We start from the raw sequence: 27,664 nt of genomic DNA, 5'->3' as shown, positions 1-27,664 counted from the left end.
GTTTGTGGGGTCTGTCAGCTCTGAAGAGCTTTTCTATTTTGTGATTGTGTCGCTTGGGTCTGTCGTGGCGGGTGGGGGGTCCCTGTTTTGTGCGTCCCCCCCTCGCCCCACTGCCCCCCACCCAGCTGTAGGGTTTTAGGCCAGTCGTGTGTAGAGCCTCGGTGGTATTCAGTAGGTTCCCCCCAGCTGCAGCTGTTTCTCGGTTCCTTTCCCCTTTTGTTTTTTTTTTTTGGTTGTTTTTTTGTTTCTTTTTTTTTTTTGTATTTTTTTTACAATTTTCAGGTCTTTGTGTTGATTGAGAAGCTATTCTATTTTGTTAAGAAAGTTGAAAAAAAAAAAAGAGGCTCGTGCCTTTGTAAAGAAACAAAATAAAGTTTGTACTTGGTTTTTTAGAAGCTCCGTCCTGGCGTTGACATTTGTGGGGACAGGGATGGATCCCACCCCGATGGACACTGGTCCCTCTGGGGCTCCTGGGGAGGGCAGGGAGTGCTGCCTGCACTGGGAATCACGGCAGGAGGCAAAGGCAGAGGGTGCTGGCCCTGGTGCTGGCCCTGCTGTGGTTCCTGCTCAGCCGCCAGGCTGTGTTTAAAGGCTCAGCCCTGCCAGTGCTGCCCACACGTGATGGGCACACCGGGGTTCAGCTCGGTGCAGGTGGGGGACATCTGGGCTGCTTTTAATGAGGCCATTAAAAGGGGAACTGGGGTCAGACTTTGTGTCCCCCTTCCCCAGGGATGGGGTATCCATCTCTCCATGGAGCTGACTCATGACTCGGTGTAGGGGCACTCCTCTCTCTCCATGTTTTTTTGGGGGGAGGCACCCCTCTTTCCCTATGGAGCACCCACCTCCCAGCATCCTCCCGTGGCTGTGGGTTCCTCCCACTGCCCCTCCACTCCATGGCCAGCTGTGGTGTCCAGCCAAGGGCTGGCTCCTGCCTGCTCTGAGCCATCACCCCCTGCTCCACACCACTGCCCCCTTCCCACCCCCATCTCAGGTTCAGGGGCTCCCCCTGCTCCCACTCTTGGGGAACTGTTGTTTGCCACCTTCCCTGAGAAAAGCTGGGTCACAGCCCCCCCAGAATGGCTCCTGCACTGAGGGAGCCCAAGGGTCACTGTGCCATGGCCAGGCTTTGGGGACAGCGCTGAGAGGCTGCTCTGTATGAGCAAGGGTGCCAGGTGCTGGTGACATCGTGCCCTGTGCCACACTGCCAGTGCAGTGACAGTGGGGACACCATCAGGGTGGCAGGAACGTGGCCTGTTTCCTTTGGGGTCTATGGCATTGCCTGCAGCTGGTGACCTGTGGTGGCTAAAGGGGACATCAGCTCAGGACGAGGTGCCTGGGGACAGCCACCTTTGGGGACAGAGGAGGACACTGCAGATGAGGACACTGTGGACAGCTCTCCCTGTCCACAAACCCCTGCTCCAGCCCAGAAGGAGCTGAGGCAGCCCAAGGAGCCCTGTACCCCACACGAGCAGGATTTGGATGGGGACAGTCCAGAGGAGCCCTGCAGGAATTTATTCGGATAAAGGGGAGAGGCGCCCATTTCTGCTCTCGCTGGGACGGGGCTGTGACCCCGCACGAGCAGTGCCACCCCCACGCCCGGAGGTGCCCCGTGCCCTCGCATCCCTGGCAGGAGCCATTGCCAGCGCTGTGTCCCCTCTGTGTCCCCATGGCCAGGGCCCCTGGGAGCGGAAGAGCGGCGGCGGCAGCAGCATCTGTGCGGGCAGCTGCCGGCCCTGCCCCGCGCCGCCCGTATAAATAGAGGCAGCGAGCGGCAGGGAGCTCCTGGCAGCCACCATGAAGGGCCTCAACCTGCTCTGCTGCTGCGTGGCCTCGCTGCTGCTCCTCGGCACCGCAGGTACGGCCACACACCGGGCTGGGGGCACCCCGGGGGCTGGGGGTGCCCGAGGCTGGGGGGGCTGGCAGGGCTATGGGGTCCCCGTGGGGCTGCGGGTGCCCTTGGGGCTGTGGGGACTCTGTGGGGCTGTGGGTGCCTCTGGGTGCCCGGGCTTATGGGGTCTCCATGGGGCTGTGGGTGCCCTCGGGACTGTGGCAACCCCACGGAGCTGGCAGGTCCCCATGGGGCTGGGGGTCCCCACAGAGCTGGGTGTCCCCATGGGGCTGCAGGCTCTTGGGGGCTGTGGGTTCCTAAAGGGCTGTGGGAACCCCAAGGGGCTGTGGGGTCCCTGTAGGGCTGCAGGTGCCCATGGGGCCGTGGGTGTCCGGGGCAGTAGGTGCCTATGGGGCTGTGGGTACCTACAGGGGGTGCCTGTGGGGCCATGGGTGCCTGTTGGCTGGGGCTGCCTGTGGGGCTGTGAGCACCTCTGGGACTCTGGGTGCCTGTAGGGCTACAGGTACCTGTGGGTCTGTGGGGGTCTGTGGGGGTCCTGTAGGGTTGCAGACAGAATTGTGGGTGCCTGTGGGACTGAGAGAGGCTCTGGGGCGCCCAGTGAGCCCAGCCCTGGAGCAGGACAGGGTGGCAGGGGCACAGCAGTCCGGGCTCCCCAGCAGCTTTTCCAAGGCTGCAGAGCCACCCCAAAGTGCGCAGGGAAACGTGTTGGGGGGCTGTGGACAGGAGGGGAAGGCGGGAGGTGCAGATTGGGGTCCCTCTTACAGAGTCACGCTGGGCACAGGGGCCGCGCTGCCGCTGACATGCCTTGAGGCAGTGTCACCTGTGGCTGCCGTGGTGCCTTGATTTGGGACTGCGAGGGGGGGGTGCCAGGGCGCTGGGGATCTCTGAGGACCCCGGATCCCCTTCCCCGGGCTGTGCCATCCCCGCTCCTCACCGCGCTGCCCGGCCGGGTGTCCCCGGGGCGGCGCGGCATCGCTGGTACCCTTGCTTGCCCTTGAGTTAATTTGGGCTGGTTCTCTGCCTGGCCGGGCTCCGGCGGCCGCGCAGCCGGGAGCGGGGCTGCTAAGAATGGAAACAGCCGTGTAAGGGGACACTGAGCCCCGGCACCCCCCCGGCCACCGCCGCGGCCCCGCGCGGGCACCGCAGCTGCCGCCTCCCAGCGCCCGGCACCCCCGGCCCCGCCGAGTTTTGGCCTTTTAAGGGCATCTTGGGCCATTCTCGGCAATGAATGGGGTTTGGGGCCAGCGACACACCCTGACAGAGGTGGGGTGACCTCCATGGGGCTGCGGGTGCAGTCTGTGGAGAGGGGTTGGGAAGGTGTTCTGCGGGCATGGATGGTGGCTGGTGCCGCTCCAAGCGGGGCTGGGGGCTTTGTGGGACATCAGGAGCTTGTCTGAGACCACCAGCCCATGTCTTGGTTTGGCTGAGCTGGCACAGCACAGCACTGGGATCCCCCATCCCACAGGAGGCTCTGGGGCCAGGAGGCACATGGGGGTCTGGCAGCCCCAGGACCATCTCTGAGGGGTCCCCCAAGTTTATTGAGGGTTTATTGAGGGTCACCTGTTTATTGAGGGTCACGTATTTCACCCCAGTACTGAGAGTTTCCAAAAAAGCTCTAAGCAGTGGCATGTCACCTGCCCATGCTTCTGCTCCTCAGATACCAGTGGGATTTGCAAGGATGAGTTTTGCTTTTCCTTTGGTGCCAAGCTGAACTCTCAGACCTGGCTCCTTTGGGGTGCAGGAAGTGGCTTGGAGGGGATGATTTTTCCATTTTTGGGACAACTTTTCCCATTCAATCCCTGTTGGTGCCAGTGGGGCTGTGGGGATCCCATGGGGCTGTGGGGCTGCAGGTGCCCATGGGAAGAGAAGGGGTGAAACTCCAGTGGACAACCAGGGGCTTCATTGAATATCACAGCAAGGTGTGGTTCCTTGGGTTTAGTGGCACCTGGGGCCGCCAGGACCCTGCCACCATTCTCAGAGGCTGGGGCTGGGAGTTGCCCTGTGCCTGTGCTCTTACAGCCCCCTCTGAGACAGCTCATTGCACTCGTGGCTGGGGCTGGCAAAGCTCCCCGGGGTTGCCAGGAGCCTGGCAGGGAGCAGTGGAGCTGGGCAGTGGCTCATGGTGAGGGCACTCACCCAGTCTCCATCTGCTCCTGCCCAGGGAGCACACTCACACCTCAGGCAGAGCCCAGCCGTCCCTTCCAGGCTGGGTGGCCCCTGTGGCCACCAGCAATGGGCTACAGGGCAGTGCCCAGGCACTTTGCCCTGGGCATCCCTTGGCTCTGCAGCCATCATGGGTTTGAGTGGGAGGGCAATTCCAGGCTGTGCCATCACCGCCTCTGAGCTGAGAGAGGACTTGGGGAAAGCCCTGGCACAGTGGTGACCTCCTGCAAGGCACTGCAGGGCTGGCACAGACCCCTCCTGGTGACAGCAGAGGGGTCTGTGCCAGCCTCAGCTTCTGGGAGTCCCTGTCCTGCCTTCCTGGAAGGTGTCACCTCAGGATGAGCTCCATCACCACGTTCTCATGGCATCCTGGGGTGTTCTCCACCACCTTGGAATGTGTCACTTTAGGGTGGGCTCCACCTCCCAGGCCAGAACATCTTGGGAGCAGGACTGTGACACCTTGTGTGGGCTCAGGGCCCTGGGCACAGCAGCCATGGGGACACCCACCCTGACCATCCCAGGCCAATGGCCCCACAGTAGCCAACCTGCCCAGAGGTGGGGACTCTGTGTCCCAGGGACACCTCTCTGGACTTGTTCGACGCTCCAGCACCAGCACAGCCACGGGCAGCACTGCCACTGGGTGTGTGTGAGAAAGGGGCTTGGGGTGCCTCGGGTGTGCTGGGTGCTTGTGCCACCTACATCCCTGCCACACCGCTGGGGCCTCACCCCAAGGAGAACCTGGTCCCTCTGGGTGCCCCATCTTACTCCCGAGGTGTTGGCTGAGCAAAGCAAGGCAGATGCCAGCCAGGTTGGCTCTGCTGTGACACCCTCTCCATCTGCCATCCTTATCTCAGTGTGTAGGTGACATCCAGCAGGACAGGAAGGCCAGGAGACCTTGGTTGTGCATGGCCCTGGTGGCACAGAGGTACCAGCAGGTCTCTTGGGGCTGGCACCAGGCTGGGAGGGCTGTGCCATGCCCAAGGACAACACTCTTGCCACGTTCCCCTGTGTCCCACTCGCCGAGCTGGTGAAATCCCAGCCTGGCCACTGGGTCAGGGTGACCAGATTGCTTCTGGAATTGCCTGTTCCCTGGGCTCTGCAGGAATAGCAGCAGCCCGGGGCTGTGCAGGGCTCCACTGAGCTATTTCCAGCTCATGGGGACATTTCCCTTGTTAGTGCCTGCTGGAGGAAGCCCTGAGCTCCTGTGCTGGTGGGGGCTGCAGGGGGGCAGGGGAGGCTTGGACAGGGACCCCGAGCCAGGAGGGCGTGCTGGCAGTGGCAGCATGGCCCTGGTGCCAGCTGGGCACCCTTGGGGTCACACAGCCCTGGGTACACTGCAGAAAAGGGCTCAGAGCTGTGTGGCCCTGTCCATGTGCTGGTGTCACCAGTGCTGGTGTCACCAGTGCTGCCACTCCCAGGGCTGGGCCCCCCCTGCTCAGCATGGCCAGGCAGGGTCTGCCCCCACATTCCCATGGGCTTGAGGATCTTGTGGGACATCAGGCATTAGAATCCAGGCTGGCAAGTCCAAGGGGTGACCAGGAATGCTTGGGATGACCCAAGGAGGGATGGGGAGCCAGAGGTCTGGCCTTGAATGGACAGAGGGTGTCCCTCAGGGGACATCCCTGGGGTGGGTTGGTGAAGCCTCCCATGGCTGGAGGCCAGGAACAGTGAAAGCTCTTGGATGCCCTTCCTCTGGAAGAAGGAGCTCTTCCAGCCCCAGCCATGCCACAGCAGGTCCCCTGGGTCCCCCAGCACTCCCCCAAGCTGCAAGGGACACCAGAGGTGGATGTTCCTCGATGTACAGAGTGACATCTGCCTGTGCCAAAATACCTGACGTTTCCTGGCCCTCTGCTCACTGATGGACCCAGATCTCCTCAGCCAGGAAGCAGCAGGTGCTTCATCTCCCACCTTCCTCATCTTTGTGTCTTCTGCAAGTCAGGGTTCAGGGTCCCTTACAGACCTTGAGGGTGGGGAGACAGTGGAAGAAAACACCCTGCAGCAGTGATTCCCTATTTTAATCTCTATTCAGAAAGCTCCAAGCCTGGTTTTAACCCATTTGGTAGCTCCTGGTGATGTTTCTTTACCATGTATTAATAAAAATATTGTATGGTTCTATGCAACCATTTACAGAAATCTAATCACTACATAACTTTTTTAAACTAATCCTAAAATTTTCTGTACAAATGAGGTCAAGTTAGTTTGACAAAACTGTTTCCCAGACCTCCCTCTGCATTGAAAACCAGGAATATATTTGCTTTATGCTGGATTTTTGGGATCATGAAGCTTCTGGGATGATGTGATGATGTGTCTGGGCATCCTGGGTTTTGGGGTGCACAAAGGTCTGGAGAGCCAACCCCATCCTCAGCCCCATCCTTGTGCTTGTGTCCTCTGGGCTGCTTGAACCCTCGTGGGTCACTTCCCTCTGAAGGTGTTGGCCCCAAGTGGAGCTGGAGCCGGGCTCCCCCTGCTCTGAGTGCTGGGCTGGAGGAGCCTGGGGGGATGGCCCTGAGCGAGGGCCATGGGAGGGAAGGGACATCACCCTCAAAAGGGGTCTCACAGGAAAGGTGGGGTCAGCATCAGGGCCAGCTGGAAAATCCCAGGAACTCCCTGACAGCTCCTGTGTGTCCAGTCAGTTTCCATGAGGTTTTAAAGGACTTTGCCAGAACAAAGGCAGGGTTGGGTATTTGGGATACAAGATCCCACCAAGACCCCCCCGGGAGGACACGGGGAGCACAGGACTTGCAGGAGCCAGTGGATAAAACCTCCAGGGAATCAGGGCTGGGGATCTGGGCAGGGAAGGGGGCGTGTGAAAAGCCATCCCCGCAGCCCTGCCATCGCCGGCCCCACGCTCACGGCTCCGGTTTCTGCTGGAGGGGGAGAGTGTCCCTCCAGGGCCACCTGTGCCCATCTGTCCCTTCTCACCGTCCTCCTGGAGGACCCGTTTTGCCGTCAGGTCGCTGCTGTTCTGTTCGATCCCGTGCAGGGATGGAGGGGACACCGCGATGTTCAGCCCTGCCCCTCCTTCCCGCACAGGCTGTTCTGGGTGCAAACCTGCCACGGCATCCTGTGGCACTCAGCACCGCGCCCTGGCGTCTCCATGCCCGCTGTCACCTCCTGAAAAAGCGTCCCCTGGCAGCTCATAAAACCCCCAGCACCAGAAAGGGGTGGCAGGGGCAATTCAAGCCAGGAACTCGCAGGGAGGTCAAGTCCCCGAGGGGAAAAGGGCGAGGTCTCCTCTCCGATGCCACCCATCTGCTTGGCACAATGCAAGGTGTGAACACGGGGAGCCCCGGTGTCACTTTACACCCACGGGGGCCCCCAGGTGGGGACGTCACCCTGGGCTGGGCTGCGGGGCTGCTCCTCCCGCTGCCCCGTACAGTTGCCGTGCTGTATTTTTAGCCTCAGGAGGGTGTTAAGCCCGTAACCTTCGGCCCATTTTGCACTCATCGGCCCGCCTTGTGCAGGTCAGCACAATTCACCGTGGATCGGGCGACCATGTAGGGGAAACAGGGAGAAGGAGGTGGAGAGGGGACAGGGACTTTCTGTCAGACCTTGAAGGTCATAGGAAATGAAGCCCGTGAGCAGCACGGGGCAGGGACATCCCCATCTGAGTGCCGGGGGGATATTTCCCCTTTTTCCTCGAGGGATGGCTCGTGGTGGGCACTGGCATTGCTGTTGTGCCAGGCCATGGTGGGTGATGGGTCAGAGGGGGCACACAGACCCCAGACAAAGCCCTGAGGACTCTCAGGGTCTCCTCTGCCTGGTCCTGCCCTCCTCCTCTGCTTTGACCATCACTCCTCTCCCAGCTTTCCAGGTCACCAGCTATTCTGGGGCCAAACCGAGAATGTACCTGCTCCCATCAGCTGAGGGAACCCTCTAATGACTCAGGCTGGTTCCCAGGCCACTGGGCCAGGCAGGGCCATGTTAGCCCCAACCACTCAGGGCTTTGCAGGTCAAATATAAATATTTCCATTCAAGAGGCTCCTGCAGGGTCCCAGGGGTCTTCAGGAAGGTGACCTGAAGGACCAGGGTGGAAGGGAGGGGTGTGGGAGTTGCCCACAGCCATCTGCCTCCATTTGGGAGCTGAGCTGGGCGCCTGGAGGCACCTGTGAGCTGCTGCCAGCAGAGGACAGGGAGGTCAGCGAGGCCAGAGCAAGGGTGACCTGTGCATCCCATTTGGGCAGGGTGAGGGGCTGTGGCAGCGGCTGCAGCTCTGCTCTGCCAGGGAACCAAGAGCCACTGGCAATGAGGGCAGGCTGGGGGCAGCCTGTCCTCCCCAATGCCTGCTGCTGGCAGGGCATGAGCCTCCCAATGCGACCTGATCCCAGCCCACAGCTCCAGCAGCCCCAGTGCCATGGAGGTAAAACCACCCCCTGGCATCCCCAGGGCAAACTGGGCTGTGGGGTCTGGGGCTGGCCCCACACTGACCCCAGCCCAGCTCCTCCTGCGCTCGGCCACCACAGGCCCTGTGGCCAAACCCAGTGAGCTCCAATTTTGGCAAAGTCCTGCAGGACACAGTCCTGTGGCTCCTGCATGGACATGGAGCAGGAGCCAGAGCACAGGGCTGGCCATGCCCCTCTCCTCCTGCAGCCTGGATAGAGGTGGCCTTTTTTCCTGCTTGGCTTCTGCCTGCCAGCTGGAGTACAAAGGAATTATTTTCCTCTGAAACGCTCCCCTGGCATGAGATGTTTGGGGGGATTATTTAGACTAGCAGCAACTGTTTGTAACGGAGACAGTATAGCCGTGATCTTTTATTTTTGGCACCCGCTGACTGATGTTAAATTGCAGTTGGAGCCTATGGAAAATACGGATGGATTCTCCTGGGCCACAGAACACACTCATTGTGTCCCCAGCAGCAGCACGGCGTGGCACATGCTTTCCTAGTGAAGGGACACTTACAATAAATAGCTCCCAAGCCCCATGGCCAGGGTTAGGCAGGATCCCATGCTGGGCAGCCCCTCATGCCAGGAAGCCCCTTCCTCCTCCTCCTCCCCCTCACTTCACCGCCCACCTTGGCTGGTGTGATGCTCTCTCGAGTCAGGGCTGGGGAAGGACCCTTTTAACCTGCCAAGTGCCCACAGCCCCTTAAAATTTGCCATTTTTACTCCTTTCCCCATCTTTAGGACAGCTTTGCCACCTTCCTGCAGTGCTTTGGGGTGGGCAGCAGCCCCAGTGCCAGGCAGCCAGGGCTGGTGGAGCTATAGAGCCTCTGCCAGCTCCGCTTTCCCCCCACAAACATCTTTGCACCCAACTTCTTGCGACAGGGACAGAAAATGGAGCTGGAGCTGGAGAAGGCTTAGGGAAGAGTTTAAACCTCTTGGTAGAGCCACAGCTCGCCCCTCAGGGCCCTGGCAGGTGTGGGACTGACTGAGCTGTTCTCATCGTTTAGAGCCGCGCGCCCCCAGCACGGGCCATGGGCACGGTGCTGCCCAGAGCCCCCCGCCCGGCACGGAGCCCCCGCTGCAGGAGAAGGCACACGATGGCAGCCCCGAGGAGGAGCAAGGCACTGCCAGTGCCTCCGTGCCTGGTGTCACCGAGGAGGGACACGGAGAGGGGGAGAAAGAGCCGGCGGGCAGCCTGAGGAGGGGCCTGGGGCCAGGGGACAGCCAGACAGAGGAGAGCAGCAAGGAGCAGGGCCAGGAAGAACAGAGCTCAGGGGAGGAATCCATGGCAGCTCATCGTGGAGGGAACCATGGGCCTGGCACACAAGATGACATCCATGCCCAGGAGGATGAGGAGCCTGGCACAGAGCAAGGAGGCTCTGAGGAGGAAGGGCAGCCAGGGGAAGAGCAAACAGAGGAGCCAAGAGCAGCATCTGCTCCTGAGGGAGAGGAGGAAAGGGATGAGCAGAGCTCAGAGGAAGATGATGAGCAAGGAGAGTCTGAGGAAGGTGAACATGGGGAGTCTGAGGTAGATGGAGGCAAGGAAGAGTCTGAAGAGGGAGAGTCTGAGGAGGAGAAAGACTCTGATGAAGATGGTGACAGGCCAGAGAATGAATCTGGAGAGAATGATAAGGAAGCAGCTGGCACTTCCAACACAAAGAACCACAGCAAACCAGCAGCTGCTGGCACAGGAGAAGCCAGGGATGGCCCTGCCAGCTGCCATCACCCACCCTGTGGGGATGCAGCAGAAGACCCACCAGCAGCAGTGGAAGACCCACCACCAGCAGAAGACCTGCCAGCAGCAGTGGAAAATCCACCAATGGTGGAAGATCCACCAGCAAAAGAAGACCCACCAGTAACAGAAGACCCACCAACAGCAGAGGAAGACCCTCCAGCAGCAGCAGACCCCCCTGCAGGGGCAGAAAACCCCCCAGCAGCAGCAGCAGCAGACCCCCCTGCAGACAAGACCCCACTGGCAGGAACAGAGGTCCCCAGCACCACCGAGACCCAGCACAGCCAGATAGGTTGGAGTCTTTTCTTGTGGGTGTGCTGTAGCAGCAGGAGTGACCTCCCATCAACCCAGCGGAGCTGAGCTTGGCACATTAAACCTGACCTAGTGCATGGCCCTCTCCTAACGCTTCTGCTTCCCTGCCCGCCCTAACAGCGCCCGGCGTGGGCAGCGAGGCTGCAGCAGGATGCCCAACACGCGGGCACTCATCGCAGTGGTGCCAACACTGACTGATGTTCCCCTCTCTCCACTCTAAGTCCATGATTTCTCCTCAGGGATGTGGACATGGATAAAATGTTTAACCTCCAGGCCCCTTTCAGCACTCGCAGATCTCTTAAAGACTCTTTATCCACCACCCGCAGAGTCCTCCGGGCCCTCGGCTTGTGCAGGGGCAGGATGCTCCTGGGATTGTGGGGCTCCCAGGATTGTGGGGCTCCTCTCCACCAGTTCTTGGCTCGTAGGGAAGGTGTGAAGAACTAATCCAGGCCAATGAGCTGCTGAGGCACCAGCCCCGCTCAATCAGTGAAAGGCTAACTAGGGGAAAGGGACACCCCCCACCACGATTTCCTAGAATTATTTGTAGACTTTGGCCCACAGGTTGGGCAGCGACCTTTGGACCCAGATTAGTATTTTTGTTGTTTTCATCTGTAATATCCCAGCTCACAAAGCCTCCCATTTTACCCAAAAGACAAACCCAGTTTGGTCTCTGTGTCTTCACTTGGCAAGTCAAAAGGTCTTCCTCAGCCCAACACTCAGTAGATGCTCAACACAGTCTCAGGGCTTAGTGGTGCCCTGCTTGATCCTGCTGTCCCCAGGCCCCCGCTAAAGTCCAACCCAGCTTCCCATATCAAAAAGCTCTTGGAAGCTCCTGGTGTGCCAGCACCTCCATGGCAAGGACACCCCTGTCTCCCTGTTTTGGGGACAGTGGGGCACCTTCCCCAGTGGAGGCAGCTGCCTCATGCTCCTCATGCCTGGCATGGAGCCATGAGGGACAGGGTGCTGTGCAGAGGGCAGGGGAACATGGGGACAGAGGTGGGAGAACTGGGAGGGAACAACCCCACTGGCAAAGGTGGGGCAGGCTGGCCTGTCCCCCAAGAGCCAGAGGCAGCCCCAGCCTGGGACCCCACGTCTCCAGCTGACCCTGCAGGTTTCTGGGGGAGTGGGCAGCCAGAGAGACGGCAGCACCCAGCCTGCAGCCGAGGCTGAGCCCGCGGAGCCGCAGCTGCCGGGGGAAGCACCAGGGCCCCACTGGGCAGCAGCTGCCGTGTGCTCGTGCTACATCCCAACCCCGGGAGCCGCTTCCAGGCACATCCTTTGCATTCCCCACGAGCAGCCAGCCCCTCCTCGGAGCCAAGCAGTTGCCCATGACGCTTCCCCCAGCAGCCACAGCCCTGGCAGCCTCCAGGAGCCTGTGCTAAAGGGAAAGCACGTGGCACGCGAAGGGTGACAGCGGCTGCCGTGGGCATGGCGTGCCCGCAGGCTCGGGGTGTGTGTGCTCCCCGTGCCCTCTCCCTGGCAGTCGCTTGTGTGAGCTCCTGGGTGGGTTCCCCCCTCCAGCAGTAACAGGTCTCCTTGTTTTCTCCTCCAGAAGAGGTTGAAGATGCCAGCGAGCCGACCAAGCGCGACCGGTCCCACTTGGAGAGCACCCTGAAGCTCAATGAGGAGAAACCTGCCGATGACGTCTCAGGTGAGGAGGCCACGCATGCCCTGCACTAAGACCATGGACAGGATTTTCCTTCTCTTGTGTTTTGATTTTAACCTTGCTTCTTGCATGTCTAGTAATGCCAGATCTTCAGTAAGAGCCCTTTGGTTGGTCTTGGGTTAATGTAGTTTAGGTATTTTAAGGACATCACCAAGGGCATACAAGAATTAGGAGGGTATAGAGGCTGGAAGATGCAGACAGTGAATCAGGCACATCCTTGCTCAAAGAAACCTGGAGCAACTTGTGACAAAGGGTTGGGATTTTTATTCCAATTACATATTTGGTTTTGCTACTCTAAGGGTTGTTTCTGCTGGCCCTGCTGGCAGTTTGGGCTGGAAAGGCAGTGATAAGAGATACTGTGGAAAAAGCTCCTCCTTTCTTCTAGCAAGCAGCTCAGGGGCCATGCCAGGGGCCCTGGCACCAGGGTGGAGGGCTTTTTGGGATCGTGGGTGTTGAGTGCTAAACAGCACTTAGGAAAGGTGCTCCTCCCATCAGCTGCTGGGAGCAGATGGGGACAGTGCTCAGCTGGAAACACTAGCAGGGGAGAAGCATCAAAATCCTAGAACAGTTTGGACTGGGAGAGACGGTGAAGACCATCTCATCCCACCCCTCTGCCATGAGCAGGACATTTTCCATAGACCAGGTTGCTCCAAGCCCTGTCCAACCTGGCCTTGGACACTTCCAGGGATTCAGGGGCAGCCACAACTCCTCTGGGCAAAATGTGGCTGGGATCAGTTTGGCCAATATTTCAGCTGTAAACCAAGTCCCTTGATCCATGACTGGGCCACCTTTGGGACCTGCATGGCCCCAGGAGGGTCTCACCCAGCCTGGTGGGGCTTGCCTCTCACCTGCCCCCATGCTTTGCCCCCCAGGAGTATTGCAGCGGCTGAGGAAGATCTACCACTCCTCCATCAAGCCCCTGGAACACTCCTACAGATACAACGAGCTGAGGCAGCACGAGATCACAGGTAATGCCACAGGCACTGGGGTCTCCAGCACCAGCAGGTCCTTGGGATGCAGATAACAGCACAGAGAGCAGATCATGGGCAGCCTTGGACTGTGTGTCCTCCTTTAGTGCTTCCCAGGGAGTCCATGAACATGCTGGGCTTAGAGGCCATGCCCTAGTGAACCCAGCAGCAGGAATTCCTGCCTCTGCCTCAGCCCATCTGCTGTCAGGGCCATCTGTGTGGGCTGAGCACTGAGCCCTGCCTGCCTCGGGTCTCCCACCTGCTCAGCATCAATGCCCTGTACCCCTGCCAAGCACAGATCATGGCCCAATGAAACAGGCTTGGCAAGGAAGCTCAGGACCTCTCAAGGCTGGGGATGAGCTTCCTGGGGGTGGCAGGAGCTGGCATCCTTCCTGCTGGGTACAGGACACAGCCATGTGGGCAGGGTATTCCTCAAGCTCCACAGCCTTCACTCATCCTGAGAGTTGGAGTTTCCAGCCCTTGGCAATCTCAGACACAATGGATGGGGTGAGTGGGTCCCTGTGGCCCCTGGCATGGTGTGGGCTGAGCCAGGTCACACATGTGTCCCTCCAGAAGAGGAAAGTGCAGCACTGTCCCAAGATGCTCACAAGACACAGGAAGTTCTTGTGACCCAAGAAACACAAGCAGCCTCATTTTCCAAGCACAGATGGCTCAAACCCATGTCTGACTTCCTTGTTCACTGCAGTAATTCTCCTCTGAGTATCTATTCAAGCACAGGAGCCAGGGCCAGATGTCTCCTGAGTATCCAGGTGCTGCTGGAGTCCCTGCTGCCAGTGTCCCAGGACTTTGTGCCCATGTCACCCTTCTGCCAAGGTTCTGAAGTTGTCCTCCTTGTCCTGCAGCTCTGCCTGCCTCCCCAGGTGTCCAGGCCCACCGTCCTGGAGCCATGCCCTCCCTTCTATTGAGGCAGGACTGGGATGCACCCTGGGGTGAGGGTATATCTGTGGGATATACCCTCCCCACAGATCTTCCTTTTACAGCTGGCCTTGCTCCACCAGCACACAGGGCCCACACTCAGCTGGGGCACATCCCTGTAGAGCAGAACTCTGGCTTTCCAGGCATCCCTCCTGCAGCTCCTAAGTCTGAGTCAGACATTCTCTAAGCAGGCTTGGACATCTCCCTACCCTGCCAGGCCATCTCCAGTGTAGAGCCAGTGTGGAGCACAGGGAAGTTACCCTGTGGGAGGGTAATTGAGGTTTACAACATGTCCTAATTGTCACCCCACGCCTGCTGGCCTGTCCCCTGGCAGCACCCCAACTTCCTCTCCAAGCTGCTCTGGTGTTTGATGTTTTCTGTCAGTTCAACCTGGGCCACAGTTCAGGAGGATGTTTGGGGTTACAGGGCAGCTGGTGGGCTCTAACCCACCTTTGCTGTTCACAGCCAGAGCATGTAGTCCCCAGCTACAGTTTCCAGCCCTTAGGATGTCCTGCCCTACCCTTAGTCCATGCCCAAGCAGCCACCTCCCTGCTCCCTTTTTGGGAGGAAACAAGTGTTTAAGTGTTCCCCAGGCTCCTGCTGGCTTTCTCAGCTCCTGAGGTTCACCATTCACCCTGGTGTTTTCCCAGCCTCTTTCAAACCCAGCTCCTGAGCAAGACTCACCTCAGACAGCAGGTCCTGGTGTTCCTCCTGGCCTCACCTCAACACTCCACGGTCTGTTCCACCTCACTGTGAAGAACAGCCACCCCTCAGGCTGACAGTCCCCAGGTCAGCTCCCAGCACACCCTGCTGTGTCCTACAGGGCACCCTCACAGTGCTGTGACCCTGGATCTGGCAACCCACTGGCCCCCAGGGAAGGGCACAGGGATGCTGCACTGCCTCCAGTCCTTGTCTCAGCTGTGAGACACCCTGGCCATGCTCCCCTCCAAAAAATTTAGACACCAAACTTCTTGAATGATCTCTGACAGCCCAGCCATACCCTGGCATGCACAGCCCTATCTGGAAACCTACAGCTCAGCAGTTTGCCTTTCATACCCACAGATCCAGCTTTCCCCAGCCCTCATTAGCAGTGTAATCAGAGAAACCTGCACATTAGTTCCAGGGTTGGCCCAGGGAACTCTCTTGACCTTGGAGGGCAGGTGAGGACATGGTGGAGCTCAGGAAGCCTTCTCAACACTTCCCCTGCACAGTGCCCGTGTCCCAGGCGGGTTCATTCCATCAGTGCTGTCCCTGCAGGCTGGGAGGTGCTCCCAGCTCCCCCCTGTGCCCCCTCTCCGTGGTGGGGGGAGGCTGGAGGGTACAGAGCTGCCGGCTCAGCTGGCTGGGAGCAGCAGGACAGCTGGGGGAGCTTTGGGGCAGGCCTGTCATGGAATATGTGTGACCTTTGGAGGTGTAAACCAATATAGAGGGGTGCCGTGGCAAGCACCCTGGCCCCTCCATTATGTGGCAGCCTTCCATTTTGTCTCTCTTCCCATCAGCTCCTCTCACTGCAGTGTAATCCAAAGAGCTCCTCTGCTCCCCACAACATGTGAAAACTCCCATGGAGTCCTGTGGGAGCTGTGGCTGTCACCATCAATTCTGACTTGTCAGGGTGCATCTCAGAAAGCTCCCACACACCCTCTGCTTCAGCCTGGCAGATGCCATTTCCTTCTCCCTGCCTGCCACCCTCCTGCCTCTCTGCTCTGCCATCCCACGTGGATGCAGTCATGCTCTGGCTGGGTCCAACTCTGTGCTTGGAGGGGCTATCTCTAGCTGAGGGTGAGAGATTCTCCCAGTCCAGCCATGGAAAGCTTGCTGTGAGGTCACACCAGGTTGTGGTGCATGCTGGTGACCCTAATTACTGATGTATGCTAATTAGCAAGTGTCCCTGTATAGGGAATGACCTCCCAGATGCCATCACCAGCCACAGGGGCTGGGTCCAGGTGACCCTGTCACCGGGGTTGTCAGGACACTTGCTGGGTTGGTGGCTGTCTAACCCTGGCTTGTTGGGCTCCGTGTGCTCTGTGGGTGATGCCAGGGAAGGCAACAACCCCACAGAGCAGGAGCTGGGATGCAGAGCACCCCGAGCCACATCCCCGCCCTGCAGGGCAGACAGGGGTTCAGTGCTTGTCCTGGGAGCTGCAAGCTGCTCCCAGGCTGTAACTCCTCGTCTCCTGCTGGGAATGTGGCCATCGGTTCCCTCCTTGTCGTGGACCACTCCCGGGCTGTCGCATCCCTCCTCGGACTCACGGTTCCTTTTCTCTCTCCCCGTGTCCCTCGCTAACAGCTTACCCCGGACGCACCCTGGGCTCCTCGGCCACAGGTTGGTATCGCCGCCTGCTCCCTGCATGCTGCCGGCACTGCCTGCGCTCTGCGCTGCCCCGCGGCTTCCCCGGGCTCCCGGGGAATGCGGCCGCTCTGCCCAGGCACCGAGCAGGGCTGTACCCGCCATCCCCGCCGGGACAGTGTCCCCAGCCCCTCCAGAGCCCGCACTTGTCCCAGCCTGACTCTGTGTGTCCCGACAGCGCCCTTCCCTCCAATGCTCACCTTACACAGGCTCTGATACCTTTCCCTCTTCGTTTAAGACTGAGAGGCAGAATATTCCTCTGGCCAGGGTTCAAAGGTGCTTCTGGTAGTCCTGTGAGAGGGAGATGGGGGCTCAGTCTGGAGAAAGGGAGGCTCGGGGGACCTTCTCACTCTCAACTCCCTGACAGGAGGGTGGAGCCAGGTAGGGACCGACCCAGGGAACAAGGAACATGACAAGAAGAAATGGCCTCAAGTTTTGCCTGAGGAAGCCTGAATATATTGGGAAAATTTCTTCAGAGAAAGGGCTGTCAGGCCCCTGCCATAGCTGCCCAGGGCAGTGGTGGAGTCCCGTAATCCCAGGGGGATTTAAAAACCCTCTGGATATGGCACTTGGGGACGTGAGTTAATGGTGGCCTTGGCAGTGCTGCAGGAACATTTAGAATTGGTCATCTTAGAAGGCTTTTCCAACCTAAAGTATTCCATGATTGTATGTGTTGGACCTTTAGGTTGATCTCTCACCCATGGCATGAACTGGAGGAGCCCAGATGATAGCTCATCCTATAGAGGGGATCTCTTCCCACCCTTCACCCTCCTACGTGAGAAACTTTCCTGAATGTCCACCCCTGATCCCACAGCAGCTGTCCCAGTAACACGGGCTGGCCCCTGCCCAGCTGAAGCCCGAGCTGGCTCCTCTCCCTGCCTATCCTGCTCAGGGTGTGCTGCCAGGTCCCCCAGGAGGATCAGGAGATGGGAGACAGTCCAAGAAATGCCAGCCAACACCCAGCCCTTCCCCTGGGCCTGGTGCTCAGCCACAGGAACAATGTTCCCGCAGGGAAATCCCATCTTGTGTCCCTGCTGTCCTGCCCCACGGCCACGCTGCCACACCCTGCCAAGCCAGGCTCCCTTGGGCACGGCCACACCGAGCCCTGCTGGTGCCAGGAGAGCCTCTGGCTCCCTGCAGTGCCAGTGTGGCAGCAGTGCAGAGGGCTGGGGCTATTTATAGCATATTCCGATAGCTGCCTTATCTCATCTCGGGCTCAGGCGCTCGCACACGTGCTGCCAGGGTGGGCACAGGCTGGGGGGCACACGGGGGAGGCACAGGCTGGCTCAGCCACGTGGGCTGGTCTCTCCATCTGTGGGCACGTGTGTTGTCAGGGTACTCATGGATTTGGAAGCTTTGGGAGCAAGGGGTGCCCCCTCCAAGGGTTGCTGGATCCGTGCCGTGGGCACGTGGCCGCTGGTGTTTGTGGCACAGGGGTGGGACAGAAGTGTGGGTGATGCTGGGAGTGTCCCCAGGTGTTCCAGCCTTCTGGGTGGCTTGAGGACAAAGAAAAGCTTGGTGCCCATGGCTCAGTAGGAACCAGGAGAGGAAGGAGGTTTTGCTAGGTCCTCTGCTTTGCTCAGCATCCTCAGGACAGACTTGCACTTGGGGGAGAGGCCACACCAGGCACATCTGCTGGGCTTGAGGACAAGGGGACAAGGCCTTGCCCAGGATTAATCATAGAACTATGGAATGATTTGGGTTGCAAAGGACCTTAAAGCCCACCCACTTCCACCCTCTGTCATGGACAGGAACACCTTTCCCTAATCCCAGGCTGCTCCAAGACCCATCCAACTTGGCCTTGGACAATTCAATGGATCCAGGGGCAGCCACAGCTTCTCTGGGCAACCTGAGCCATGGCCTCTGCACCCTCACAGGGAAGAATTTCCACAGCTTCTCTGGGCAACCTGAGCCAAGGCCTCCCCACCCTCACAAGGAAGAATTTCTTCCTAAATGCCCATCTAACCCTGCCCTTTCTCACTGTGAGGCCATTTCCCTGTGCCTTGTCACTCCAGACCCTCATCCAAAGTCCCTCTCCAGCTCTCTTGGATCTTCTTTAGTCACTGAAAGGGGCTCTAAGTTCTCCCCAGAGCTGCCTCTTCTCCACCCCAGAGCAGCAGTGCTTCCAACCGAGGGCAGCCTGGCACTGCCACATGGCAAAACCTCACAGAACGCCACTGCTCTAGGAAACAAAACTACTTGGACAGCCGAACTGCTCCTATGCCCCGAGCTGAGTAGCCCAAGCAGACCCAGGCTCTGCGGAGGGATGAGCTTGAGGCTCGTCTGAGCTTGAGCTGAGAGCGAGCAGCCACAGGGTGGCTGGAGAGAGCCGCTGTGATGGAGCTGCCGCCATCCCCGCCCGGCCGGCAGCGAGCCCCGGCTCCTTCCCGCTGTCCGGGCCGTCAGGCTGAGCCGAACTGCGGCTCACAGACATGGCACGGGGACGTGGCACGGACAGATGCCAGGCCAGCACCCTCCCGGGAGGGAGATGCTCCCCCTCTCCCACCCTCTGGGCAAGCAGCAGGGAAGTCCATACCCGGCCTCACATCCTTGCTGCTCCTGCGCTTCCTGCAGAGTTGCAGTGCCTGGCACTGCCCACACAGCCCGTGGGGAGCACAGAGGTGCTCGAGGGGCTGTGAGTGACCAGCCAGGGGGGCTGCCCACGTCGCTGCCCACCTTGGCTCCGTGCAGCAAAGCCAGAGCTCACAGGTGCCCACATTCGCACAGTCACACCTGGCCAGGGATGTGTTACGAAAGAGCACACGGGGACCCACCCCAAACCTCTGGCACAACATCACAGGGATAATGGTAATAATAACAACCATCCTAACCTAATTAAAGCTGGCAAGAGAGCAGAGCAGCGGCGACAGAGCGGCAGAGGAATGATTAATAATGAGAGGCCAAGGTTTCAACACTTGTTTTGGTCCCATGTGAGAAGACAAGGCTGGATTCCTGCAGCTGCCAGGCAGGGAGTAGGGTACAGGAAGAGCCATGCATCCCCTGCTTCAGAAGTGCTGCCCTGCTTTGTGAAGGAGGGCTGAGCTGTATGGATGCAGCAGTGCCTCATGGAGAGATGTCCTAGCCCATTCCCTTCCCCAGAGGTGACACAGTGAGCCTGTGAAGGGCAGGTACAGCAGGAGCAGGTTGGAATGCTCTCCCCAGCGCCTGCTCCCACAGCCAGATGGGTTCAGTGTGAAGCTGCCATGCAGTGCCCTCCAGCACCCTCGGGGCAGGAGCTCAGCACTATGGGGCTTTGTGGTTTTCCTCACCTTGGAGTTGGATCCCTGGCCTGCTGGAATGCTGCTGGCTCCTGCATGGGTGGCAGCCATGGAGCATCAGGGGCTCTCAGCTACCTCATGGAAAATAGTTCTGCCTTAGGCATGGGGATGAAGAGAAGGTGCTGGGGGCAGCACAGCTTGCTCAGGGCATCTCCTTGCCTTGGGCCATGGGGGAAGGCTCTGCTCCAGCTGAGATAACAGCTCCCAGCTCTTCTGGTGTCATCCATCCCCTGGCTGAACTCCTGCTAGCAACAACAGGATGGACCCTCTCCCACCCTGAGCATAGGATGGGGTTGGTTTTCACCAACGGGAACTCACCCAGTTTTACTTCCATTCTTGTCCTGTTTATTCTTGTCCTGCTTCAGACTCACAGGCTCCCATGTGTCCCGGGCACAGCTTGAGGGCTGGCACAGGCCCTGGGCTCCTCTGGCTCCACTGGCTGCCTCCCTGGGCTCCTGGGGGCTGGGGGGTCGAGCAGTGTGGGCACAAGCTGATTGCATGAGTCCTGTTTGAGCAGGGATTGCTCCTGGGGGCGCTGGCTGCGTGTGTCCAGGGACCTCTGTGCTCCTGGACTGATGGCATGGCACGGGGACAGGTCACCATCCTCGTGGAGAGAACTGTGTGACTTGAAAAACACAGGATGGGGACTATAGTTCACTCTCCTTTTGCTTTTCCCCAAGCCCAAAGTGGGGTTGTTTGACCTCCCCAAATCCAGCTTGAGCCTCACACCCAGCTCACACACAATCAATGACCTCCTGCTCTGCCGGAGGATCAGGAGGCACGGCCCGGGGGTGGGTCCCTGCGAGGGCATGGTGGAAAGGCTTGCAGGCAGCTGGCTCGAGGCTCGCACCGCGCTTTCCATGCCCTGCGCCGCTGCTCCCGAACCCACGGCAGCTCCCTGTGCACGGGGCCCGGCATGGCCCCTCCTCGGCATGGCCCGTGCTTTGCGGCGGCTGCCTTCAAACAACACCCCCAGCCCGCAGCCAGCCCCAGACTCACCCGCCTAAACCAGAAACAAACCGAGACAAGGCTTAAAAGACCTTCCAGTCCTCCGTAGTCTAAGAAGGGCTAAAGCTCGGAGGTGGCGAGGCAGCGAGGTGGGCTCTGCCGCAGAGCACGGGGCCGTCCCGCTCCCGCAGCCGGCGGCGCTGCCTTGGCTGGCGAATGGCTGGTGGCCCCAGGGCGGCTGATTCCCCGGCAGCAGCACCGCGCCGCTCACATGGGATGCTCGTTACAGCCGCGAGTTAATCGCACGGCGGCGACGGCTATTGTTCCTTCACTTCCTCTTGTTATTTCCCCTCTCCGCAGATGGGGAGATCACTTCCAAGCCTATGGTGCTATTCCTGGGACCGTGGAGCGTCGGCAAATCTTCCATGATAAACTACCTCCTGGGGCTGGACAACACTCCCTACCAGCTCTACACAGGTACCACACTCACTGCTTTGCCAAGGGGGTGCCAACACCTGCATTTCCACATCCCTGCAGTCAGCAATTCCCAGCCGTGTGTCTTCAATCCCTCCTTACAGCCAGGAGGTTGGATCTGCTCCATGACACCTGGCTGTGGTGCCACGGAGGGAGAGGTTCCCCATCACAGCCTGTCCACCCTTCCAAGGGTGGAGGAGAGCATCTCTCCCACAAAATCCTCATCCTGCAGCACAGGGCTCACAGCTCCCAGTGCCAAACCCGTGAGCAGCAGTCATGTCAAAAGGGCAGCTCACCTTTCTCTTCTCCCCATCCCTCCTCACATGCAGCCAGCTCATTCAACCTTCCAGGAGAAATGCCATTCCCTTTCCTTCCTCCCTGCTCCCACAGACGTCATCTCACAGCTAAGGGCAAATGTCCATGGCCAGATCAGTGCTGTGGTAATGAGGGCTCCCAGGAGATGGTTCTCCATGACACCTTGTACAGTCAGGCCATTTCCAGAGAAACCAGTCCCCACAGAAAACAACCCCATGACATCTTCCCAAGAGAAGTCAGGGCAGGAATTTCATGCTGTTCATCTTGTCCCTGCATCTCTTGAGAAGCACGCAATGCTCTCAATGCTCCCAGGCTCAGGCCAGCCCTGTTGTGTCCATAGCCTGCCATGGATTTCATGCCTCTGCTGCTCCTCTCGTTGCTGCACAGGGGCAGAACCCACCACCTCTGAGTTCACTGTCATCATGCACGGGCCCAAGCTGAAGACCATCGAGGGCATCGTGATGGCTGCTGACAGTGCCCGCTCCTTCTCGCCCCTGGAGAAGTTTGGGCAGAACTTCTTGGAGAAGCTGATAGGCATTGAGGTCCCCCACAAACTGCTGGAGAGAGTCACCTTCGTGGACACGCCGGGCATTATCGAAAACCGCAAGCAGCAAGAAAGAGGTAGGGGTTCACTGGGTTCATCTAAGGGACCCCAGAAAAGATGCTATGGTGATCTGAGGTGACAAAGGTGGCTGAAGCACAATTGAGTCCTGACACAGCACAGGCTGCCCAGGACAGTGGTGGAGTCACCATACCTTGGCAGGATTTAAAAGATGTGTGGATGTGGCACTTAGGGACATGGTTTACTGGTGGCCATGGCAGTGCTGGGGGAATGGTTGGACTCAACGATCTTAGAGGACTTTCCCAACCATAATGACTCTCTGATCCTGTGATTCAGTATCTGCTCACAGGAACATCAGGAACCTGTGGTCAGGAGCAGGGAGGAGGAGGGTCTGGAGATAAGGGTGAGAGAGACAGGCAGTCACAGGCCCAGACACCCATGGATGGGTTTTTGTGCCAAGAAGCTCCAAAGTGTTTTTAACAAGTGAGAAAGATATTCTAGGCGACAGGGGAAGTTCGCTGTGCCTCACAACCCATGCAACCAAATGGGGACTGAGGCACAGCAGGCTCACAATTTATCAATCCCCTTGGTGAAGGGACTCATCCTGCATTGGATTTCCCTGTTTCCTCTCCTCAAGGTTACCCATTCAACGACGTGTGCCAGTGGTTCATTGACAGAGCCGATCTCATCTTTGTTGTCTTTGACCCCACGAAGCTGGATGTGGGCTTGGAGCTGGAGATGCTGTTTCGTCAGCTGAAGGGCCGCGAGTCTCAGATCCGAATCATCCTGAACAAAGCTGACAGCCTGGCTACCCAGGAGCTGATGAGAGTCTATGGCGCCTTGTTCTGGAGCTTGGCTCCTCTCATCAACGTCACAGAGCCACCCAGGGTGTACGTTAGCTCCTTCTGGCCCCATGACTACAATCCAGAAACCCACAGAGACCTGTTCCTCAAAGAAGAGATATCGCTCCTGGAAGATCTCAACCAGGTGATTGAGAACAGGATGGAAAACAAGATTGCCTTCATCCGCCAGCACGCCATCCGGGTGCGCATCCACGCCCTGCTGGTCGATCGCTATCTACAGACCTACAAGGACAAAATGACCTTCTTTAGCGATGGAGAACTGGTGTTCAGGGACATTGTGGAAGATCCTGACAGGTTCTATATCTTTAAATCCATTCTGGCAAAGACCAATGTCAGCAAATTTGACCTCCCCAACCGTGAGGCTTACAAGGACTTCTTTGGCATCAATCCCATCACCAGTTTTAAGCTGCTATCTCAGCAGTGTTCCTACATGGGAGGGTGTTTCCTAGAGAAGATCGAGAAGGCCATCACCCGTGAGCTTCCCGATCTCTTGGGAAGCATCGGCTTGGGGAAGAAGCCCAATGTCCTCTCCTGCGACGTCACTGGCTGTGGCGAAACCCCAAAGAATCGCTACAGGAAACCCTAAGGTGATCCAAAACCCAACTGTCCACGTGTTCCTACTGGTGAATGAGCTTATGTCTTATCTGTCCAAGAAGCCGTGGTTTGTTAACCCTTTGAGTGCCGCGCTGGCAAAGGCTACCGTACGATGAGGACTTTGAGTCATTGACATCGATGGCAGGGGAAGATGGGTGGGCATAAGGAAGAGAATAAAAACTGTGAATTCCTGACATTTTATCTTTGTTCTTTTGAGTAGAAGGCAATGTTTAAGCTGTAAGTATGAGCAATGCATGGGCAGGACTGCAGCTGCTTTTCCACTGGTGCCGCGAGTGCATGAAGAGGAATTTCAACCTCTGCATCCCTGAAGCCATGAGGGAATGAGAACAAGGGCACAGCTTGAGAACACAGGGGAAAGCAGTGACACACTAACCCAGGCATCACCGGGAGCACTGGTCAAGGAAAGAGAGGCCACGTCCTGGAGTTTTCAGGCACAAACCTGCTACAAATCTCAGTAAATATTGATCTTGTTTTTATTCCCAAGACCGCTAGGGCACCTGGTGAGTTCTGTTTTCACTTGACAGCTCAGTTGATTTTCTGCAGCCTTCATGTGGGTGTTTGACTTACGAAGGAGCATTTGCAGGGACGTTTGTAGCTCCAGACAGGCAGCCGTGATGGGATTTGTAAGTCCATGGCACAGGAAGAAATGGGGTGGAAAGGAGCAGCTATCACTGGCTGAGCTGTGCTGGAGAAGGAGGGCCAGCACCCCAAACCAGATGGTCCCACAAGGAGATGTGAGCAGGGTTTCCTTCCCTGGACCAGCACAGAAGAAGGCACTTCATGCCTATGTGTGTCCTTAACCTCAAAACCCATGCTAGCAAGTCTTGTCTTTGGACCAGCAGCGCTCCGAGGGTGAGGGTTTGGCAGTTTGGCTTTGTTCAAGTCCATGTTGCTCTTTTCTCAGTCAGCCCTCCGTGGTTTTGCGCTCTGTGGAGGGAGGCAGGAAGGGGGGTCATTAGCTGTGAAGTTAAAAAGGTCACATCCCTTTTGCCTACCTGCTGATCTGTCCTCCCCAGGACAGTCCAGGCAGGTTTCTGGGGCTTGCTTTCCAAACTCCTCCCTTTTTAGCCATTTGTTGGCTCATCTCTGAGCATCGGTGCTCAGTCCTGAAGGAGTATTGCTTTGGAAGCACCCGAGCAGGGTGAAGTTCCCCATGGACAGCTGACCTTGAAACTTGGCCCTCATGGACAGCATCGCTGTCTGCCAAGCTGAGCCCAAACCAACCAGGTGATAGTTTCGTCCTGGATGGCAAATCGGCACCTTCAAGCCCACCAAGAACCTGCTGAAAGTCCTCCCTCCTGCCAAACACCCACAGCAAGCACTGCTCTCCAGGAAACCTCTGGAGAAAAAGGACAGAAGCAAGAGGACATGGAGATGCTGGCTAAAGCAAGAAAAAGGCAAAAGGAATGAAAGAGGGAAAGAGAAAGCTGGGAATGGAAGGCTGTGTTGTGATGGGGAGGGTGTAAAGGGCATCTCCACACGTGCAACAGGAAGTGAGCTATGGCAGGAGGCCTGGGAGAGCTCCATGTGCCCCAGGCACTGCGATGAAGAGGTCCCCTTGAGTCCAGGTGAGTTTGAGGGGATGCTGCTGCAGGGACTTGAATGTTCCTGGCCTCTGCTTCAAGGTAGGACTTGATATTTGAACTAATGAAGCTGAGACCGAAATCTACGTCCAAGCACAGGGCAGGGCGTGGTTCAGGAAGAGGGATTTTGCCTGCAGTGCAGAGGGAGCAGAGGTGCAAGGGAAGGCCAGCAGTGTCAGAGAGAGCAGCAGCCAGAGCAGTGTGGAGAGGAGGGACGTGCTTGTGAGGTCTCAAACCTGCCCCAGTGCTGCTGCCCCTCCGCTGTCGTTCCTTCTTTCTTGTCCATGATCCCGTTGCTCATCAGTTTTCCTCTCCATCTGTTGTTCACTCTCCTCTGTCGGACTGGTCTGCATGGTTTTTTAAGAGCTAATGGAATAGAATCACCAACAGAAACTGGCTGATGTTGTCACTGTTCCTGCTATCACACTGTGTGTCATTGTCACAGAAAGCAAAGGCCTTCAAACATTTCTGTTTGCAAGCACTGTATTGCACCATCTCTTTCCTAGTTCCTCTGTCACCCTAAAGCCCATGGGGTACCCAGGGAAAGGCCCCCTGCCCCACAAGAAGTATTGACCTTGAAGGCACTGGAGTGCTCTCAGGCCACTCCCATTGTTGTCCCCACCCTTTCTCTGGTTTACTTTTTTCTTGCTTTGTTTTCCAGCCCTCATCACCTCCTCTCCTCCCTTCCTCTTCCCTGCAGCACCTGCATGCCCTGTGCAAAGCCTTGGTGCCTGTGTGCTGGATGGGGCTCCCCCACGACAACCAAAACCCTTTTCCCCCCCAATATGGCTCTTTTGGGTTCTCTTTCCAAAGCCATGGCATTGGTGGTCTGTTCCCTGTGACACACCCTGACCCAGCTCCGTGCTGCCTCAGGGAGATGCCATCGCTGAGATGCCTCCTCTCCCATGGATCCAGGTGGCTGTCAGTCCCAAGAGGATTGCAGTTCCCAGCCCAGTTCTCACTGAGCTTTCTCAGGAGACCCCTGGGAATCTGGGAGTGGAAAAATGGGGAGCAGGGAGACATTTTCATTCTGCTGAGAAACCCAAAACCCCTCAGAATTTGGGGGAGTTGAACATCTTGCCTAAGAGCTTCATGGGCGGGAGGGAGCTGGGACACAGGCCCTGTAGATGCCCGTGATCATGTGCATTGGGATAAAACTGTCAGCTTGAACATCAGCCTGTCTAATAAAACCTGATATTTTCCAAACACACTCCCTGGAGATGCTTGTTTTGTTTCTCCTCCTGGTGTGGGAGAGAGCACTGGCACTGGGGTGGATGAAGGGGTTCAGCTGCAGGGAGCAAGGCAGGAACTCCCATCTTCTTCCCTGCACCCCATCTTTGGCCTCTGTCCCTCGCACAGGACCTGCCAGCCATGCCTGAGTCATTTGGCTGCTTTTACAACCTGTCTCCTTGTGCCATGCAGGCAAAGCAAACCTCAACCCCTTTGCTTTGTGCCTCAGGGCAGTGTGATCCTCCCTGGTGAGACAGATCCCACCTGCCTCAGCACATGCTGTTAGGGCACCATGACAGAAGGCAGGGGTCAGGGACCATGGAGGAGAACTCAGGACTGGGGATCACAGCAGAGGGCAGGGTTGGGGATCATGGAGGGAGGCAGGGATTTGAGGAGCATGGAGGAGGAGCATGGAGAAGGACAGGGGGGTTGGGATCCCTGCAGAGGGCAGGGGGTCAGGTACCATGGAGGAAAGAGGGGGGTTTGTCCCCTCCATGGATGTCTCCCTGCTCCCCTTTTTTCCTCCATGGAGGAGGACAAAGTGGTCGGGGACCACAGAGAAGGGCAGGAGTGCAGTACCATAGAGGAGGGCAGGGGCTGGGGACCATGGGGAAGGGCAGGGGCTGGGGACCATGGGGGAGGGCAGGGATTTGGGGACCATGGGGGAGGGCAGGGATTTGGGGACCATGGAGGAGGGCAGGAGGGCAGTACCATAGAGGAGGACAGGGGCTGGGGACCATGGGGGAGAACAAAGGGTGTGGGACTAAAATGTACAGCCGGGGCTCTCAGCAGCCACCCAGCAAGGGGCAGATGGAGATACCTTCCCACCGGCGACTGGGGCTCATGCAAACTCCTCATTATAACCCTCTTCCCAGCCTGTCTGTCTGTCTTTCTTTCCAACTATCTGTCTCACTTACTAATCAAAGAAGATTGTTCCAAGAAAGCTGGAAAAAGAGAAGGAATGTCTCATTTGGCTGTGGCTTCCTTTGGAAAGTCTGGAAAAACTGTGGCATCTCGACGTGCATGAAGGTCTGCCTGGCGAGAAGCACATTTTCTTTCCAAAGCTGCTGTAAAGATGTGAATCATGAGCCGGTAACGCTCCTGGCAGTGCAAACCCCAATTCCACTGAGACATGGTGCTGGCAGTGGCTCTGCTGTATCTCTTGGACGGAAAAGACAAACATTTATCATAGTGACATTGCTGGGGAAGAGCTGCCGGTGCTGCCGAGAGCCTGGCGGCGGCTGGATCCTGCCAGCGCCCAGGGTGCTCCCACCAAGTTTTCCAGAGGTCTCCCCAAGCTCCTCAAACACCAGCCAAGGGGTTTACAGTCCCTTTTGGTTGTCCTCCACCACCTCAGCCCCTCAGTGGCATCTCTTGCAGCCATGAAAATATCCCGCATCCAATCATCAGAAAAAGAATAAAAGCTTTTGGAAAGGTCTGC

General features: G+C 58.0%; 1 protein-coding gene across 2 annotated transcripts; it reads left to right on the top strand.

Moving 5' to 3' along the window:
* Positions 1–1,788: 1,788 nt before the first annotated feature.
* SRL (sarcalumenin) lies at positions 1,789–25,885 on the top strand. 2 transcript variants are annotated; one of them, XM_036392833.2, is made up of 7 exons: positions 1,789–1,855; positions 11,991–12,089; positions 12,977–13,072; positions 16,296–16,331; positions 20,942–21,058; positions 21,758–21,991; positions 22,570–25,885. In XM_036392833.2, exons 1-7 carry the CDS (start codon positions 1,795–1,797, stop codon positions 23,379–23,381), a joined length of 1,455 nt encoding a protein of 484 aa, XP_036248726.1. In that variant the 5' UTR covers positions 1,789–1,794; the 3' UTR covers positions 23,382–25,885. The 2 variants fall into 2 exon arrangements, with proteins under 2 accessions (XP_036248726.1, XP_054372595.1); XM_054516620.1 differs by lacking the exons at positions 1,789–1,855; positions 16,296–16,331 and adding an exon at positions 9,672–10,418.
* The last annotated feature ends 1,779 nt before the right edge of the window (positions 25,886–27,664 follow it).

This window comes from Molothrus ater, chromosome 16 (genome assembly GCF_012460135.2).
Source record: "Molothrus ater isolate BHLD 08-10-18 breed brown headed cowbird chromosome 16, BPBGC_Mater_1.1, whole genome shotgun sequence".
Classification (NCBI taxonomy): Eukaryota; Metazoa; Chordata; class Aves; order Passeriformes; family Icteridae; genus Molothrus; species Molothrus ater.
This window is presented reverse-complemented; position numbering and strand designations above follow the sequence as displayed.